Source organism: Orcinus orca, chromosome 3 (assembly GCF_937001465.1).
Source record: "Orcinus orca chromosome 3, mOrcOrc1.1, whole genome shotgun sequence".
Taxonomy (NCBI): domain Eukaryota; kingdom Metazoa; phylum Chordata; class Mammalia; order Artiodactyla; family Delphinidae; genus Orcinus; species Orcinus orca.
Window position 1 is genome coordinate 7,894,048 of NC_064561.1, and position 18,763 is coordinate 7,912,810.

Here is an 18,763-nt window from a genome sequence, read left to right on the forward strand (position 1 = left end):
TTGGTCGATTATGACTGTGTTGATCTGTCTGTGTGTGTTACAATGGTGTGTCCCTATGCCTCTGTGTATGACTGTCCACCCAACCATAGTGGGGGCTGTCGCTGTATTTGTAGCTCCCCGAGTGTATCTGTGTGTGGCTGTGTGTCTGATTCCCAGGGTCTACTCACGCTGGTTGTACCCAGGAGTGTGTGTGAGAGACGCAGCGTCTGGGTCCCCAGATTTTACTTATTCTCCCCTGTGTGCGGCAGACCTGTGATCCCCGGATAATTCCATTGCTTCAGGGTATGGCAGCTGGCACCTGCCCCGTTGGCTGTAGGAGCTGGGCCTCCGGGCAGAGGAGGTGCCCGAGGCGTGGACGTGGCCACAACCACAGCTCAATAACCACCCCTACCCGTCTCTATGGCGGCCCTCCCCCTCCACCCACCGTGGTTCAGCCTCCTGGCTTCGTCTTGCACCAAAGGAGCTCCTAGGCGCTCAGCCAGCGCTCGTTCAGCAGCCTCCCGCCAGCCTGGGAGCAAGTTTGGACTCACGCAAACTCCTCCAGTGGGACTCCAGGTGGTGCGGGGGCGGGGCCACGCGGAAGAGAGGGGCGGGGCCTAATTTGCCTTGCCCCCTCCCCAGGTGTGTAGCCATCCTCCTCTCCCTGGCCATCAGTACCCTTTGCTGGTACAACCTGCTCTCTGTGGAGACAATCAACATCAACCTCACTCTGTAAGGGTCAGCTGGGCCCAAGTGGACATTCTCCACTTCACCCCTATTCTATGCTCCTGTAGGGGTGGGGAGTCGGCAGCATGGGGAAAGGGGGTGGACACTGCTGAGGATGTCCAGAGGAGGGAGATATCCCTCCGGGAAGGTTCTCTGAGTGAGGCTGGCCCAACTAAGGAGCCTCATGGGCCAGTCCACTGTCTGTCTCTACCTCAGCCCAGGCAGAGCCCAGACCTGGGCCTTGACCCCTCCATACCAGACCCCTAGCTGCCCTGTCCAGAGATGTCCAGGGTGGGGGTCCAGTGGTGCCCCCACTCCTCCCATCCCATGGACTGTGGCTGATGACTCTGTTGACCTGCTCTGTGGTAGATGGGATCCAGCTGCGTGCGACTGGGGGTCACATTCCCTCAATCCCCTGTCCACTTCTGAACCCTGCTCCCTTCAGACCTGGTGGTGATTCTCCACAACAGGGATCAGTTGTTCCCGTGTTACCATGCAGTTTCTCTCTTCGGCTTCTCCTGCTTCTATAAAGACCCTTGGAGACACCACCTCTCCCACCACCCTGCCCGCATGCTTTGAACATCTCCTGTGGGCTTGGTTACCATAAGCTCCAAGAGGACAGGGAGATTTTGGTTGTTTGTTTGGTGTGGTGTCCCCAGCATTAGAGACGGAGCCTGGAACATGGGAAGTGCTTAATAGATGTTAGCTACAAAAATGAGTAAACGAATGGGGGAATGTTCCTGAAACTCACCCAAACCTTTAAAGCCTGTAAACGGTCCCTTGAGACAGCCCCACGTGACTGCCTTCGGCATGCCCGAATAACTACCCTGCCACTGCCTTCGCCCCTCTTTCTCCAGCCCCAGGACAGGCTGCATTACCTTGTAGAATTCTATGCCCATCTGTGTCTGTCACAGCCTTTTGTCAATTTTGGGCACTTGGGTCTGGGGGGCATGTGAGGGCCTTCCTGCTGCTCTCTTGCATTCACCTTCCTCTCCTTCACTCCTGATCACCACCCTCCTGTCCACAGTTGGTTCCTGAGTATGGTGAGCTGCCCCCAAAGCTCACCAGTGGCCTTGCTGGTGTGGCCGTGGCTGGAGTCTATATAGCTGGCGGCACTGTGATACGGTTCTAAAATTCGAGGGGTGATGACCTTGTCTATTGCTGGTCCTGGACATCCTTAACATTCTATGGATATACCGCATCCTGTCCGGGGCCTGAGGCTGGGGAGCCATCTCAGAGTACGCCAGAGCAGAGTGTGGGCAGGGGTTGAAGCAATCTAGAAGAGCTTCCCTCAATCCTGCTGCAGCCTCAGACCCAGGGCCAAAAAAAGGGAAGCTGTGCATAGGATCTTGAGGCTGTGCCCACCCCTTCACGAGAAGGCTCAGAGTCACTCAACAAGCACCTATTGAGGGAATTCCCTGGCCGTCCAGTGGTTAGGACTCCACGCTTTCACTGCCAAGGGCCCAGGCTCAATCTTTGGTCGGGGAACTTAGATTCCGCAAGCTGGGTGGTGCGGCAAAAAACAAAACAAAACAAGCAAACAAACAAAAAAACCACACACACACACAAAACACAAGCATTTATTGAGAGCCTCCTTTGTAGCAGGCACCGTTCTAAGTGTTGAGGAAAAGCAGTGAGCAAAAAAAAAAGATTCCTGACCTGGGGGAGCTGGCATGCTCGTGGAGGAGATGGAAAAAAGACCCATGTTCTTTTCTTTTCTTTTTTTAAAATAAATATTTATTTGTTTGTTTTTATTTTTGGCTGTGTTGGGTCTTTGTTGCTGCACGTGGGCTTTTGGTGAGCGGCGGCTACTCTTCGTTGCAGTGCGCGGGCTTCTCATTGTGGTGGCTTCTCTTGTTGCAGAGCACGGGCTCTAGGCGCATGGGCTTCAGTAGTTGCGGCACATACTCGCGGGCTCTAGAGCGCAGGCTCAGTAGTTGTGGCTGATGGGCTCTAGAGTGCAGGTTCAGTAGTTGTGCGTGGCACATGGGCTTCGTTGCTCCGCGGCGTGTGGGATCTTCCTGGACCAGGGCTCGAACCCTTGTCGCCTGCATTGGCAGGCGGATTGTTAACCACTGCGCCACCAGGGAAGTCCGAAAGATCCATGTTCTATAGAAATATTTTCATAACTATATGCAGCTTGAAAAAATATTAAGTGCAACTTCAGAACTGTTTAGGATATGATTTTGTCTATCATCTTGTGAATCTTCAGTGATTTTGAACATAGAACATGTAACCTTCTGTAATTAACAGCAATTTTTAGTCCCTGTTTTGCTTGTGTGTAGAGCTTGATTCTTTGTGTTCTGTGTATTAATTTAGGTATTTAGATTTATGCCTTCTGTCATTCTGCCATCTTAAACAAAGCATCAGAATACTTTCACTAATTCAACAAATTAATTACTTAAAACAAATACGTGTTGTGCGCTAGATCCAGAAGGAAATATGAAATTAATTTGAAAAAGGAAAAGAAATTTAAGTTCTCCAAGTACTTAGAATCTGTTTCCAAGAAAGGGTATATTTTCATGAAGTAAAAATGTAAAATGCTACATGTAATTAACAAAAGGGCTGATATTAATAAACAGATTAAGAATTGTTCAAAAAGAAATATTTTGTAGCTTGAGCTGTGCATGGTGATTACATGGGTGTATATGAGAATTCACTGAGCTCTCGATTAAGATGTGTGCATTTTACTTTAAGTAATATCTCAATTAAAAATATTTTTAAAGTGATAATTGATTCATTGAGCTATAATTGTACACTTTTCTATATGTATGATATACTTGTAAAGTGTATGTAAACATTTCACAACGATTAGGTGGCCATTATCAAAAAAATAGACTCTAACAAGTGAAGAAAGTGAAACTCTTGTACACTCCTGGTGGGAATGTAAACTGGTTCAACCACCATGGAAAACAGTATGGCAGTGCCTTAAAAAAATTAAAAATGGAATTACCCTATGATTCAGTAATTCCACTTCTGGGTATATACCCCAAAGGACTGAAAGCAGGGACTTGAACAGATGGTCACACACCCATGTTCATAGCAGCATGATTCGCAATAGCCAAAGCAACTCAAGTGTCCATCAGCAGATGAATGGATAAACAAAATGTAGTGTATACATACAATGGAATATTATTCAGCCTTAAGAGGGAAAGAAATTCTGACACATACTACAAATAGATAAACCTTAAGGACTTTATGCTAAATGAAATAAACCAATCACAAAGGGACAAATACTGTATGATTCCACTTATGTGAGGTACCTAGAGAGTAATCAAATTATCATGGAGACAGAAAGTAGAATGATGGTTGCCAGGAGGTGGGGGAGGGGGAGAGTGGGGAATTACTGTTTAATGGGGGCAGAGTTTCAGTCTTGGAAGATGAAAAAAGTTCTGGAGATGGATGGTGGTGATGGCTGCACAACACCATCAACGTACTTAATATCACAGAACTGTACACTTAAAAATAGGACATTTTATGTTCTATATTTTACCACAATTTTGAAAAAGTCTACTTAAAAATGATAAGTGACACAGAGAACAGTGAAGCAGAAAAAGGAAGGAGGTGCATGAGGGGTTTGCAGTTTGAAACTGGCTGGTTAGGAGGTGTCACTGAGCAGGTGATCTTTGAGTAAAGACCTGAAGGAGGTGAGTGAACCATCTGGAGATTTGGGGAACACTTGGGGCATAAGGAGCAACTGCAAAGGCCTTTGGAGTGGAGTGAACTGAGGGAAATACGAGGAGGTCAGAGTGGAGTGGTGGTGGTGGGGCTCCTGGGCTCCCCCAGAAAGCCCTGGTTTTAGGCTATTAATTACCCCAACAGATTAGCACATAAAATGGGGGGTTGGCAGTGGCAGAGGCTCCAGGCGATGATGTTTCTCCGCTCCCATAAAGCCACTTCTGCAATCCCTTGGCCTCCCTGACACAGGGTGCTGGCAGGGGGACAGAAAGATGCTCACAGCCACCCTTAGGATGCCTCCACGACTCTGCGCAGCCGCAGCACATCTGCCATCGAGATTCCTGTGATTGGCAGATCTAAGAGGCGCTACAGCCAATCAACTGCCGGTCCAGGAGGGCTTGCGCACCCTCCCCAGCACGTTGACAGCCACGTGGGCAGCTGCTGGGAGTGCTACTGCCCTCTGCTGGGCGTGCCCAGCTATAAGTAGGCGCAGTTCGATCTGCTCAGCTGGGTCTGGGTGAAGGCACGCGTGGGTGGTGGTGGGCTCACCAACCTGGCCGCAGCCGTTAGAGCTCCCGTTGTTCCTCTTCCTAGTGAGGCATTTGCAGCTCTCATTTTCTAATTTATCCTTCCAGAAGTAGTTGATTCAAACACAGACATGTACTTTTTTTGGGGGGGGTATTTTTTTTTTTAAACACAGAGCACAATAGTATGTGTGAAGCCCTCATGTAAACCCTTTAACACGCAGTCCTCAAAACAACTCAAAGAAAATAGCAGCTTCACAGTGGAGGGTCCTGGCAGACATCACTTTAACCAAGGGACCAAGATTAACATCACCAGCAATAAGTCATAGTGACATCATAAGCCCTTGGTATGGGAAGGGAACATCACCTTTCCGGGATCCTTCTCACTAACGCAAAATCCCCACTCTAATCAAGACAAACCAAATTGAGAGACAGGCTATAAAATTACTAACCAGTACTTTTCAAAAGTGTCAAGGTCGTGAAAGACTAAGGGACTGTCACAGACCAAGGAGTCTAAGAAAACATGACAACTAAATGCCATGAGGGATCTTGGATTGGGTCCTGGAACAGAAAAAGGACATGAGTTAAAAAACTGGAGTCTGTAGTTTATTAATAGTATTGTGCCAAAGTTAATTTCTTAGTTTTGATAAGCGTACTATGGTTATGTAAGATGTCAACAGTAGGGGCAGCAGGGTGAAGGGTATTTGGGAACTCTCTGTGCTATTTGTTTTGCAACTTTTCTGTAAGCTTAAAATTATCTCCAAACAAAAAGTTAAAAAGAAACAAGCCTATGGAAGCGGACACTATTAATGTGCTCATTTTCCAGAGGAGGAAACTCAACCACAGAGACGTTAAGACACCTGCCTGAGATCACACAGCCAGGAAGCACCAGGGTATGCCCCAAACCCATGGAATATGGATCCAGAGCCCCCCCCCACAGTCTTAACCACAGCACCACAGTGCCTTTATTTAATTGAAACAAAGTGCTGCATATTCTGCTGTCATCTTTGTCTATCTCACGTATTCCCTGTTGATAGATCTACAGGGTGACTTGTTATTAAAAGGCCACTGCAATAAATGTGATTCTTCATACCTACACTTGTACTTCTTAGGAATATTCTAAAAAAGAGATATGCTGGTTCAGAAGGTGTATTACATAGGTAGGGTTCTCCAGAAAAACAAAAAAAATGTATGTACACATACATATATATATTGATATATATGAGAGAGACGATTTATTATAAGGAAGTGACTTATGTGATTATGGAGGCTGAGAAGTCCAAGTCCAAGATCTGCAGTTGGCAAGCTGGGCACCCAGGGGCGTAGATGATGTAGTTTCAGTCCAAGAACAAAGGTGTGAGAACCAGGTGCATCAATGGTATAAGTTCCAGTCCAAGAGCTGGCAGGCTTGAGACCAGAGAAGAGCTGGTGTTTCAGTTCCAGTCTGAAGGCAGGAAAAGACCTATGTCCCAGCTCAAGGCAGTCAGGCAGGAGGAGTTCCTTCTTAGTGGACGGGGGAATCAGCCTTTTTGTTCTATTCAAGCCTCCAACTGATCTGATGAAGCCCATCCATATTGGGGAGGGCAATCTGTTTTACTCAGACTGCAAATTCAAATATTAATCTCATCCAGAAACACCCTTGAAGACATACCCAGAATAATGTTTGACCAAGTATCTGGGCACCCCCTGGCCCAGTTGACTTGACACGTAAAAGTAACCACCAGAAAAAGTAAGGACACTTATCATTTTGAAAGCTATCAACAAACTGCCCATGTCCATCAAAGATATCCCCTAAGCCTCCCCAGCATTTGTTGTTATGAGTTATTCTGATTTTTGCCAATCCGGGCCATTCTTTTATTTTTTTCATTTTTTTTGGCCACACCATGCGGCATGCAGGATCTTAGTTCCCCGACCAGGGATCAAACCCGCGCCCCCTGCAGTGGAAGCGCGGACTTTTAACCACTGGACCACCAGGGAAGTCCTGTGGAGGGGGCTTTTTATTTTTTAAATTTTATTATTATTTTTAAAATTTTATTTATTTTTGGCTGTGTTGGGTCTTCCTTGCTGCATGTGGGCTTTCTCTGGTTGCAGCGAGCAGGGGCTACTCTTCGTTGTGGTGCACAGGCTTCTCATTGCAGTCGCTTCTCTTGTTTCAGAGCACGTGCTCTAGAGCACACAGGCTTCAGTAGTTGTGGCACGCGGGCTCAGTAGTTGTGGCTCGCAGGCTCTAGAGCACAGGCTCAGTTGTTGTGGTGCGCGGGCTTAGTTGCTCCGCGGCATGTGGGGTCTTCCCGGACCGGGGCACGAACTCATGTCCCCTGTATCGGCAGGCGGACTCTCAACCACTGCACCACCAGGGAAGCCCCGAGGGGGCTTTTTAAAATCACTTATTCAAATGGAAGTTTTTATGGAGGCAGACGTACGTATCCACCGTCAGGTGCAAACACTTAAGTGAATAGCTCCCTCCTGCCCATCCTTTCACAGTCTGGGGGTGTGGGATACATTATTTTAGAGCACGTGGTCAGGGAGGGCCTCTCTGAAGAGGGGACATCTGAGCAGAGGAAATGAGGGAGAGGGCTCACAGGCATCTTGTGGAAATGTGTCGAGGCAGAAGGGACCACAAAGATGAGAGCGTGCTTGGGCACTCAAGAAATACATGTGGAAGGATGTGGGAGCAGCAGAAGCAGCGTGACCCTGGGAGAGTGACTTGGTTTCTCTGAACCTTTTCTTTATCTATAAAAGGGTCTAAGGGACTTCCCTGGCAGTCCAGTGGTTAAGACTCTGTGCTTCCAAAGCAAGGGGCTCCGGTTGATCCCTGGGGAGGCAACTAAGATCCCACATGCCCCACCGTCCCGCCCCCCCCCAAATAAAAAGGGGTCTAAGACTTCCCCTCTCAAGAGGGTGGTGGTGAGGATTAAGTGAGATTGTGCCTGGCACAGTGTCTGGCATGGAGTGAGCCCTCCAGAAACAGAAGCCATCTGGGGAAAGGAGAGCTAGGTAGGGGGTGGGTTTGGGGGTGCTGGCAGACACGGTCTGCCAAGGTAGGCAAGTGAAGGGGGTGAGACTCTCCCGGACACAGGCACAGAGGGTGTGTGTGTGTGTGTGTGTGTGTGTGTGTGTGTGTGTGTGTGTGTGTGTGTGTGTGTGTGTGTGTGTGTTAGTTCTGAGAGTCAGAAAGTTTCTGGGGGATCTCCTAAGATTGAGGAAAGGCAGAGCTTTTCTTTCATGACTGTCCTGGACTCTTCGAGAAAAGAAACTGTTACTAAAGTCCATCCTTCTCATCCTTCTCATTTAGATGGCAAACTGAGGCACAGAGGGGCTGCGGCCTGGGAAGCGCCAAACAGGAGCTGAGTGGGGGGTCTGCACACCGGGCAGCCAGTGATGGGGGAGTTCCCTGGGGCTGGGGCCTCGGGCTGGGATCAGTCCCCTCTCTCCGCCTCTACCCCCATCCATCAGACAGAAACAGAGACGATACAGAGACACAGTGAAAAACGGTGACCAAGAGGCGCGGAACAGAAACTGAGACGCAGAGACGGCGAGATAAAGAGAGAGGAGACACGGGGACAGAGAGAAAGACAGAGACAGTGAGATGGGCAGATTCATAGAGACGCAGAGAGAGACAAAGGCTGAGACAGAAAAAGGCTAGGCGACGCTGAGAGACGGGCACAGAACGACCAAAAGACATTGCAAGAGATACAGAGACACCGACCCAGAACTGGAGGGACAAATGGACCCAAAAATGGCTGCTCCCTAGGGAGACCCCGGGTTGCCCCGTCTGGGGGCAAGCCAAGTGCTCCCCCACCCCGCCCCCGTCGTGCCTGGGCAGTGACTTCAGAGCCGGCGCGGATTCTATAAATGGCCAAGCGACCGCGGGCCGGGGGGCGGGGCCGAATGAGTCAGCGCGTTGCGTCATCGCCGCCTGGATGCCGCCAGGCCCCGCCCCCGCCCTCCTGGGCCGCCAGGGGGCGCCGGCCGAGAGCTAGCGGAGGCGCGGGTCCTCTCATGCGCAGTAGCGACCTGTGGCCCGCTGCAGGCCGCTCAGTGTGGGCAGGATCCAGCAACCTACGCGTTTGAATCCTAGCTCCGCCACCCTGGAGCTGTGTGACTCCGGGCAGTCGGCTTCACCTCTCTGTACAACATTTAGACCCCACATCATAAGGCTGCTGTGAGGAATGAGTTGACAGATCCAAAGCACTCAGTACGTAGTAGGAGCTAATTGTTTGCTCATTTTATGTATTTTAGCGTATCTTCAATGTACCATTACACGCTATCAACTTGTCAGTAGTTGCCTTAGCCCAGTCGTTCTCAAATGGGAGCGATCTGCTGCCGACCCCTCACCCCCATAGCTTTCCCAGGGACATTTGGCAACCTCTGGAGACATTCCTGTTTGTCAAGGCTAAGGTGGGGTGGGGGGAAGGGAGGAACGACTTCCCTGGCGGTCCAGTGGTTAAGACCCCCCATGGGGCTCGGGTTCGATCGGGGAACTAAGATCCCGCATGCCATGCAGTACGGCCAAAACAAAACAAAAAAGACTAAAGTGAGGGGGGGGTGTTGCTTCTGGCACTGAGTAGGTAGAGGCTGGGGATGCTGCTTCAAGTTCTGCAATGCCCAGGACAGACCCCCGCCCCCACGATGAATTATCCAGCCGGGGTGTCAACAGTAGCAAGATTGAGAAGCCCTGCCTTAGCCTCATAGCATTAGGGGCAGAGGCCCGGGTTCAAATTCTGCTCTGTCACTAGTGAGCTGTGTGACACTGGGATGGGGATTCCACACCCTGGTGCCTCAGTTTCCGCATCTGTAAAGTGCATAGAATAGCAGCACCCACTTCTGAGGGTGTTGTGAGGTATGTACGAGTGGATACATGTACAGCATTTGGACCAGGGCCTAACATAAGGGCTGTTGTCATTATTAGTACATCACGGCTGTGCCCTTAGCATGTGGCCAGCAAATTGCATGTCCTTGATGTATCATTAGTGTGTGATATGGTTGCTGACATGTTATCCAAGTGTCACTAACATGGCCTAAACATACGTGGCATGACGTGGGCATGTCATCCACCCTTATGGTACAGGGGTGAGATCTGGACAGGCAGGGCTGCTTGCAGGTGTTCCCTCCAGGCCAGCCTGGCTGGGACAGGAATATATGGGGGTGTCCATGGCCTGGAACCCACTAACACAGCCACTCCGTGGTTCAGGCAACCCACAGGTGGATGGGGAGGGTGAGATCCAGGATGTCTGCTCCCCCAGGTCCTTATGAGGGGATGGAGGGGACAGAAGTGGGGTGCCAGATTCTCAGCAGAAATACTGCTATTCCCTGTCCTTCCCTGTGCCAGGCACTGCCCTGGGCATATTGGAGGCATTATTTTTTGGCTGCGTCACCCGGCTTGTGGAATCTTAGTTCCCTGACCAGGGACCAAACCCGTGCCTCCTGCAGTGGAAGCACAGAGTCTTAACCATTGGACCACCAGGGAGGTCCCAGGCATTATTTCTTCTGATCCTCACAACAGCCTCATGAGCAGGCACTATCATTAGTCTGTTTTACAGGTGAGGCAACAGAGGCTCAGAGAGGGGAAGGGGCTGGCCTACACTTATAGACTATTGGTGTCTGGACTTAAAACCAGGGTGGTGCTCCATAAACTACCACAGGTGGTAGTCCTGCCTCAAGACAGGAGAGAAATGAAGAAAGATGACCTTAGAGATGTGGGGAGATGGCCTCAGAGACAGACACAAAGAGACTAGGAGACCCAGCCAGAGGCCTAATGAACAGTGGGGAGTGGGGAAAGGTTGGTGGTCTCTGTCTGGCCAAGCTGCCCGCCGCCCCAAAAATGAATAACCCAGGCCGCCCCCCTAGGTGGAAACAATGACACAATCAGCTCCCAATACCAAGGCCCTGACATCACGAAGGGGGGCTGGCCAAGGTGGGGGGCGCCCCGCCCCTTGGCAGGCCTCTATGGCCAATGGGACGGGCCTTGGAAGAGGCCCGGGCCGCCTCCCGAGCTTCAAAAACATGTGAGGAGGGAAAAGGGTGCAGACGGATCTTCAGCTGCTGCCGCCTTCTTCAGCGCTGCTGCCACCGCTGTCCACCATCAGCCGGCATGTCCTCTGCTCACTTCAACCGAGGCCCCGCCTACGGGCTGTCAGCTGAGGTCAAGAACAAGGTAGGGCTGGAGGGCCTCCCCGCGACCTGGCCCACTTGCCCTGCCAGGCCAGAGGCCCCACACTTGGGGTTCCCTGGACTCCCTTCCTGCCTATCCCATATGACTTGGAACCTGAGAGAGAAAAAGGACGAGTATATGGGGAAGGGGCTGCCTTCCTCCCTGGCCTGAGCATCCCAAAGCCCTCAGATCCTGTTGGGGTGTGAAATGGGGGGGCATGCAGGCAGTCACAGGTAAACTGAGGCGGTTGGCCCATTGTGAAACCCCCTTGATTAGAGTCCCCCGTTAACCCTTTTTGTTTCTGGGGGTCTGGGGAAGGACTTGATTTTGCCCACACCCCCTAGCCCGACAAAGAATTTGCGGAGTGCTCCAGAGCTGGAGTTCCTGGGGGGTGAGGCCCCAAGGTGTTGGAGATTGTGAAGGAAACGGAGACAGCTGGGGATAGGCAGAGAGTGGGCATTCGGGACAAAGCAGGGGTCTCCTAATTCTGGGGGTGGGAGGACATGGGGACATCGCCTTCATGCTATGGATGGGTAAACTGAGGTTCAGAAAGAAGAGACAAGTAGCTCAGGTCCTATATAAGAGAGATTCAGAACTGGGCCCCTGAACTTGCGGCCCGCGTCCCCCATGGGATCAGCTTCTCCAGGGCAGCGAGCTTGAAGTCCCCAACCCACTGGAACAATCCCTTGAGCACTGCCCAGGGAGGAGTCCCAGCCCCATTTGACAGAGGGCAACACTGAGGCTCAGGGTGGCTTTTCCCAGGGTTCCACAGGCAGGAAATGGGGAGCTGGGATTGGGAACCTGGGTCGGGGGGATCCTCGGGGCTGGAGGAGGGGGCGGGTAGGGGACGGGTGCTCGGGCAGGAGACAAATCCCAGCGTCGCCCCCCCTCCCCCCAGCGCCGGCCCAGGAGCCGAGCGGAGCCGCCGCGCCATATAAGGCGGCCTCGGGAGCCCGGCCCGCGGGGCCGCGCTATATAAGGGCCGGTTTGCTTTATAAAGCCGGGCTGATGGGGAGGGGGGCGGCAAGGCCGGGGCCAGGTGAGGGGGCCTTCCCCTCCTCTTTCCCCTCCCCCAGAAGAAGGGGCGACCGGGTCTCCCAGGGGCCCGGAGCCTGTCTGGGCTGGGGTAGAGAGTTCTGGGGAAACGGAGCGGGGGCAAAGCGGGAGAGGAGAGGTGGGGGAGAGACGCAGAGATACTGGAAGCCTGAGACTTGAGAGGGACGGATGGGGGAGGGCGAGCCTGGAGCAAGATAAGACTGAGACAGGGATGGAGAGGTGGAGAGACCGCTGAGCCCCATCCTCGCCCGAGGCAGGGAACCTGGAGTCGGAGAGATGGAGAGAGACCTAGAAAGCAGAGATGGACGATCTATGAGGCCCACCCCCAGCCGGACACGAAGAGATGGGGACAGGATGACAGTGCCTAGGAAAGACAGACAGAGCTGGGAGAGAGACTGAGGACATCGTGCCATGGGGAGAGAGACAGAGAAATACAGACATGCACGGGGCCAGGAGTAAGGCAAAGACAGGCCCTCGCCCCGAGCCAGAGAGGGGGCCCCAGGGATGAGGACCTAGAGAGACACTGAGACAGAGATATAAGACAGAGCTGTCCCCTGCAAGGCGGCATCCGGGGGACACCTCCTTAGGGCTCCTCCTCCCCTGCCTGAAGCTCCCAGGAGGGGGGCAGGGCCAGGGGAAGTTAAACCCCAAGTTTGGTCTGCAGGGGGAACCAAGAGGCCAGGCGCCGCCCCCCAGCTCTGAGTATCTCGTTCTCCACCCCTTAATCCACATTCGGTGGTGCCAAACCTCAGAATGCCTGGAATGGCCCCTGGGCAGGTGCCGCCTCAACACTGGCCCTCAGCACATCCCCCCCCACCCCCCTCAACTGGACGTTGGGACAGAATTGCCTTAGTTGGGAAGGGACGAGGGAAGAGAACAGACCTAGGGAAGCTTGGATTGGGCCTGGGAGCCAACCCTGCTCCCCACTGCGTCCTCACCACCTTCTCTGTGTCCCCCACCGCCAGCTGGCCCAGAAGTACGACCACCAGCGGGAACAGGAGCTGCGAGAGTGGATCGAGGGGGTGACAGGGCGCCGCATTGGCAACAACTTCATGGACGGCCTCAAAGACGGCATCATTCTTTGCGAGTGAGTGCGGCACTCATGGCTCAGACTCTGCCTTGGGCTGCCCCCAACCCCTCATCTCTACTACCTGAGCCCCTCAAATGACCAAGAGCTCAGAGCTGGATTGGGCACGTTATATCTGATACCTTTGTTGTGAGGTATCAGATATAAAGATAACCACTGTGCCCATTTAACAGGAAAGAAAACTGAGCCCAGTTTTGGGGACGTAAAACACGTCGCCCAAAGTCCCACGCTGTTCCAACAGAAATGACTTCCGAATCTAGAGTCTGAACCGCCAACGCATACGGGGCAGCCACATGTATGGTCTCTAGAGTCCCAAGAAAGGGAGGTCACAGCGAAAAGGCACTGGGCCACATCAGCTGTCCACTGCTGGCTTGGTGACCTGAGCGATGTGCCACAGTAATTTAAGTGGGCCCTGATTTTCTCCCCCTCTCAGAACCTAATCACTGAGGGAGAGGAAAACCCTCAACAGCTCCCAAGCCCCGATTCCAGATTCCACCTCCTAGATTTCACTGCAACCCTATTTCTGGGTGGGGCCCTGAGCCCAGCTGGGGTCCTGTCTTTTTCTCTGAGTCTGACCCAGGGCAGGGTGACCCTAAGAGCCAGAGCTTGTGCTAGGGAAGCTTCCCGAAGGCACAGCGTTACCAAGCCCTAGCTGCTGGAAAGAGAGGGGCTGGGGGATGATGTTCTACCATATCCAAGGAATCGGGGGATGGTCTGGTGTCCCAGGCCTTAAAGAGTACAGGGCCACCCACCCATTTCTGTAGGAGGTGCATTTATGGGGCACCTGCTGTGTGCCAGCCAGGTCTAGGCGCTGGGGATAGTGAACAAAACACACTTGACTTGGGGCGCTTACAGAGCTTTAGTCCTGGTGGGGGTGATTGCACAAATAATTGATGAAATAATCACATACTTGCCTGTGGTGGGAAATGCCATGAGGAAGAGTCAAGCTGGGAAGGATGGGGGGCGGGGGGCATGGGGTGAAGGGTTGCTGCTTTGTACAGAATGGTCTGGGAGGTCTTTCTGAAGAGGTAATGTTGAAGCAGAATCTTGGATGAAGTGAGGGAAGTTGCCGGCAGGACATCTTAGGGAAGAGTGGGCCAGGCAGCGGGAACAGCCAGTGCAAAGGCCCTGGGGTGGGAGCATGCCTCAGTGATCAGGGAAAGTGGAGGGAGTTAGCTGGGGGCCAGATGGTACAGGGCCTCTTCATCCTTCATACTATGGAGTTAGGCTTTTATTCTCAAGGCAATAGGAAACCATGGGAGTGCTCTGAACTGGGGAGTAACTGGAAGTTTTTTTTTTTAATTGAAGTATAGTTGATTTACAGCTGTGTTAACTTCTGCTGTACAGCAAAGTTATACAAGGTCCTACTGTATAGCACAGAGAACTATATTTAATATCCTATGATAAACCATACGGAATTGTTTTAAGAAGGCCATTTTAGCCATGGGATGACAAGCATCTGGAGGGGATGAGGTGGAAGCTGGGAGCCCAAGGGGAGGTCAAGGCAAGAGCCCAGGAAAGAGACACTGGTGGCTCAGAGCAGGGCGGAGGTGGGCTTCTGGAAGTCTTCAGGAGGCAGAGTAAAAGGAATTGCTGAGGGATGGAATGTGGGGGTGAGAGAGAGGGAGAGGAGAGTCAAGGGCGGCGGAGGGCTTTGTCTGAGACCTGGAGGGCTGGGTTTACTGAGCCGGGGAGGATGGAGGGAGTTCTGTGGGGGAAAGTGGGTGTCAGGAGTCCAGGTAGGGTGAATTTGATTTGAGACACTCATGTGGGGTGCTGGAATGGAGAGTAAGAGGTGGGCTGCAGGAAATGTTGGGGAGTTGTTGGCATGTGAATGGCATTTAAAGTCAAAAGAGGACTTCCCTGGCTGTCCAGGGGTTCAGACTCTGCGCTTCCACTGCAGGGGGCACGGGTTCGATCCCTGGTCGGGGAACTAAGATCCCACATGTCGCGCAGCGTGGCCAAAAAATAAAATAAAATGCCAAGAGACTGGATGAGATCAAGGGGGTGAGTGTAGCCAGAGAAGAGGCCCCAGTTCTGAGCTGCGGGCTCTCCGAGGTGTAGCGGTTCGCAAAATGAGATTGAAACGTGGTCACAAGCGAGGCAGGTGCACCCAGGAGACTCCCCTACACCCTCCATCGGGAGACTTTCTGACCTGAATGAGTCTAGCTCCCCGGGGTTGGTTTCCCATCTGGGTCCTGCCTGTGTGTGCAGACGGTCTGTGGTGGGGCTGCAGCTGGGGGCTGACTGCAGTGGGAAACAGAAAAAAGGAAAGCTCCCACTGACCGTCATCCTGACCCCTTGTCCCGCTGGGCAGGGCTTGGGTGGGGGCAGTAGGGCTCCCCTTCTTCAGTGCCCTCCCCTGCGCCTTGCAGGTTCATCAACAAGCTCCAGCCAGGCTCTGTGAAGAAGGTCAATGAGTCCACCCAGAATTGGCACCAGGTGAGCCCAGACTCTCTTAACTCTTTCGACCCCTGGCCCATAGCCCCTCAGAGCTCCACCCAGACCCCCACTCCCCTCCCATCCCTGACCACCACCGGCTCCCCTCCAGCTGGAGAACATCGGCAACTTCATCAAGGCCATCACCAAGTACGGGGTGAGGCCCCACGACATCTTTGAGGCCAACGACCTGTTCGAGAACACCAACCACACCCAAGTGCAGTCCACCCTCCTGGCCCTGGCCAGCATGGTGAGTGTGGCTGAAGGGTGGGTATGGGGCCTGGAGGCTGCGGGCGCTCGGGGCTGGGATGCGGGTGGGGCCACTTGTGCCCTCTGAGCCCCGCATGGGTGGGAGGGGGAAAGCAGGTGCTGCTTAGGGTCTCCGAGGGGACAGTGTGGCCCAGGGCTTCCTTGTCAGCCCCTGCCTCCCTCACCCTCCCCAGGCCAAGACGAAAGGGAACAAGGTGAACGTGGGAGTGAAATATGCAGAGAAGCAGGAACGGAAATTTGAGCCAGGGAAGCTAAGAGAAGGGCGGAACATCATCGGGCTGCAGGTACCGCCCCTTCTACATCCGGGTCTCACTGCTGAGCTGAGCAGAGGGTCAGGGAGTGGAGGAGGCTGGGAGGGCGCCCTGGTCCCTGCAGGCTTTGGTGGGGGGGTGGCAGGATATTTGGCCTTTACTAGACTATACGCTCGGCATTTTTCCATACCCTAACTCACTCCTCTGACAGCTCTAGGGGGTGGGTACTGTTATCAGCATACCCTTTATACAGACGGGAAAACTGAGGCCTGGAGAAGATAGCTTACTTGCCAGGATTGCCCATGTGATGAGTGGCCGGGCTGGAACTTGAACCCTGGAAGTCAGGCCACCTATCAGTCATGTGACCCACCTTCTCTGGGCCTCAGTTTCCAGTCTGTAGCCTGAGCGTGGAAACAGTGCCTCCTTAGAGGGCCATGTAAGTGTCTGCTGACATGAGCAGTTACATCTTGTGGCCCACCGTGAGATTTGTAAGGGGTGATTCTCCTTCTGGCTCCCTAGATGGGCACCAACAAGTTTGCCAGCCAGCAGGGCATGACAGCCTACGGCACCCGGCGCCACCTCTATGACCCCAAGCTGGGCACAGACCAGCCCCTGGATCAGGCCACCATCAGCCTGCAGATGGGCACCAACAAGGGAGCCAGCCAGGTGTGTGGGGGGCCATGGGGCGGGCTGGTGGGGCTGTGCCCCTCGCCGTCCCCTCGGCCTGACTGCACTGCCCTCCGCAGGCCGGCATGACTGCTCCCGGGACCAAGCGGCAGATCTTCGAGCCAGGGCTGGGCATGGAGCACTGCGACACGCTCAATGTCAGCCTGCAGATGGGCAGCAACAAGGGGGCCTCGCAGCGGGGCATGACAGTGTATGGGCTGCCCCGCCAGGTCTACGACCCCAAGTACTGCCTGACGCCCGAGTACCCGGAGCTGGGCGAGCCTGCCCACGACCACCACCCGCACAACTATTACAACTCCGCCTAGGGCCCTGGGCCTCCCACCTTCCCCCGGGGAGGCCGGTGCTGCTCTTGGCAGGGCCCAGCCCGGCCCGCCGACCCCCTCCCCCTGCATGGCTCCTCCAGCCCCCTGGCAACTGCCTACAGGGTTAGCGTTTGGGGGGAGCAGACTGGGGGGGGCCTGGGGGGGGAAAGGGGGCTCCTCCCTGCGTCCAGCATAGAGCCGGGTGTTCCCAACAGCACCCAAAGGACGCACTGAGCAAAGCTACCCCGCTGTCCCCCACTCCCCACAGGTGGGTCCCCCAGGACAAGAAGCCCCCCCAAGCGAAGCCCCCAGAGCCCAGGCTCGCCCCCCTCCCCCATTCCCACAGTGGGAGCAAACTGCATGCCCAGACCCCCAGCGGACACACGCGGTTTGGTTTGCAGCTGGCGTTAAGGGATGTGACAGCGGTGTTTGTAACGCGAGCACTTTCTTTTTCTACTTCACTGGAGCACAATAAATGGCTGTAAAGTCATCTGAGGACTCAGGGCTGCTGTCACAGAGGCTGGGTGGCTGTAGCACACGCATAAGTGGCCTCGCTCAGATACACCCCATCTCCCACACACACATCTGCACAGGCACACACACTCACATGCACCCTAAGATACACACAGAGCTCACAGAGCTCGCTGGACCCAGGATGGGCTCCCCCCCACCCCGACTCACACACAAAATCCACATGCACGCACACTTCCTGTGTATGGTGTACACACGCTCTCTACAGCCTTACTGCACATACCCTTTCACGCACAGATACACATGCAGTACACACTCCTACGTCAAGGCACATAAAAACATAAACCCTCACACAGGTACACAATACACACACACACACACACACACACACACACACACACATACACACATATGTACCTTCCCTGGGGGCCTGTGGGTTGCGTTGAGGCCAAGCGCCGGAACGGGCTAGATGGGATGTAAATCACAGTTCTGCAGCTTGCCAGCTAGGTGACCTTGGGCAAGTCACTTCCCTTCCCTAGGCCTGTTTTCGCATTAGGAAAATGAGGACATGGAACCTTGTGGGGTCACAGGGAGCTTAAATGAAATGACGCCTCCAGACAGGGGATGACATTTGGTACTGACCATGAGAATGGACAACCAGCCAGGTCCTGGAGGCCCCTGTGGGCAGGGAGAACCCTTTAGCCCTGAAGTAGACTGTGGGAAGGTGGGAGGGGACAGGGCAGCGGGGAAAGATGGGCACTTTGGAAAGATGTGCCCACTTTGGATGGGCACAGTGGAGGCACTTTGGCAATAGCCCTTTACCAACTGGCACAGAGCAGTTAGGTAGCTGACTGCAGGGTGCAGCTGGCCCAGGCGCCTGGCCTGCCAGCCCAGGATCCCAGAAGTCTGGACAAGGTCCCAACCTCCCCACATTTCAGAGGGGACCCTGCTCTCCCGGTGATGTGGGCCCCAGCTAACCTGCCCAGAAGTTATCAAATGCCAGGGTTCCAACGAGAGGATGCGGCCATGCTGGGGGCACAGCGGTCTTCTCCCCTTCCCTCCCCAGGGCAGGGGGCGAGGCTGGAATGTGGGGACCTGCAGAGACAGACATCAGAAGACCCGCTCGCACAGACGCACAC

The 18,763-nt window shown here is 53.7% G+C and overlaps 2 protein-coding genes across 2 annotated transcripts in view; both read left to right on the top strand.

Moving 5' to 3' along the window:
• Positions 1 to 18,763, top strand: part of PRKCSH (protein kinase C substrate 80K-H) — a 140,382-nt gene that overhangs the window by 67,761 nt on the left and 53,858 nt on the right. The window lies entirely within an intron of this gene.
• CNN1 (calponin 1) lies at positions 10,634 to 17,643 on the top strand. Its single transcript, XM_004277405.4, has 7 exons — positions 10,634 to 11,064; positions 13,083 to 13,204; positions 15,580 to 15,646; positions 15,756 to 15,893; positions 16,087 to 16,197; positions 16,684 to 16,830; positions 16,911 to 17,643. The coding sequence occupies exons 1-7, from the start codon at positions 10,864 to 10,866 to the stop codon at positions 17,154 to 17,156; spliced, it is 1,032 nt and encodes a 343-aa protein (XP_004277453.1). The 5' UTR covers positions 10,634 to 10,863; the 3' UTR covers positions 17,157 to 17,643.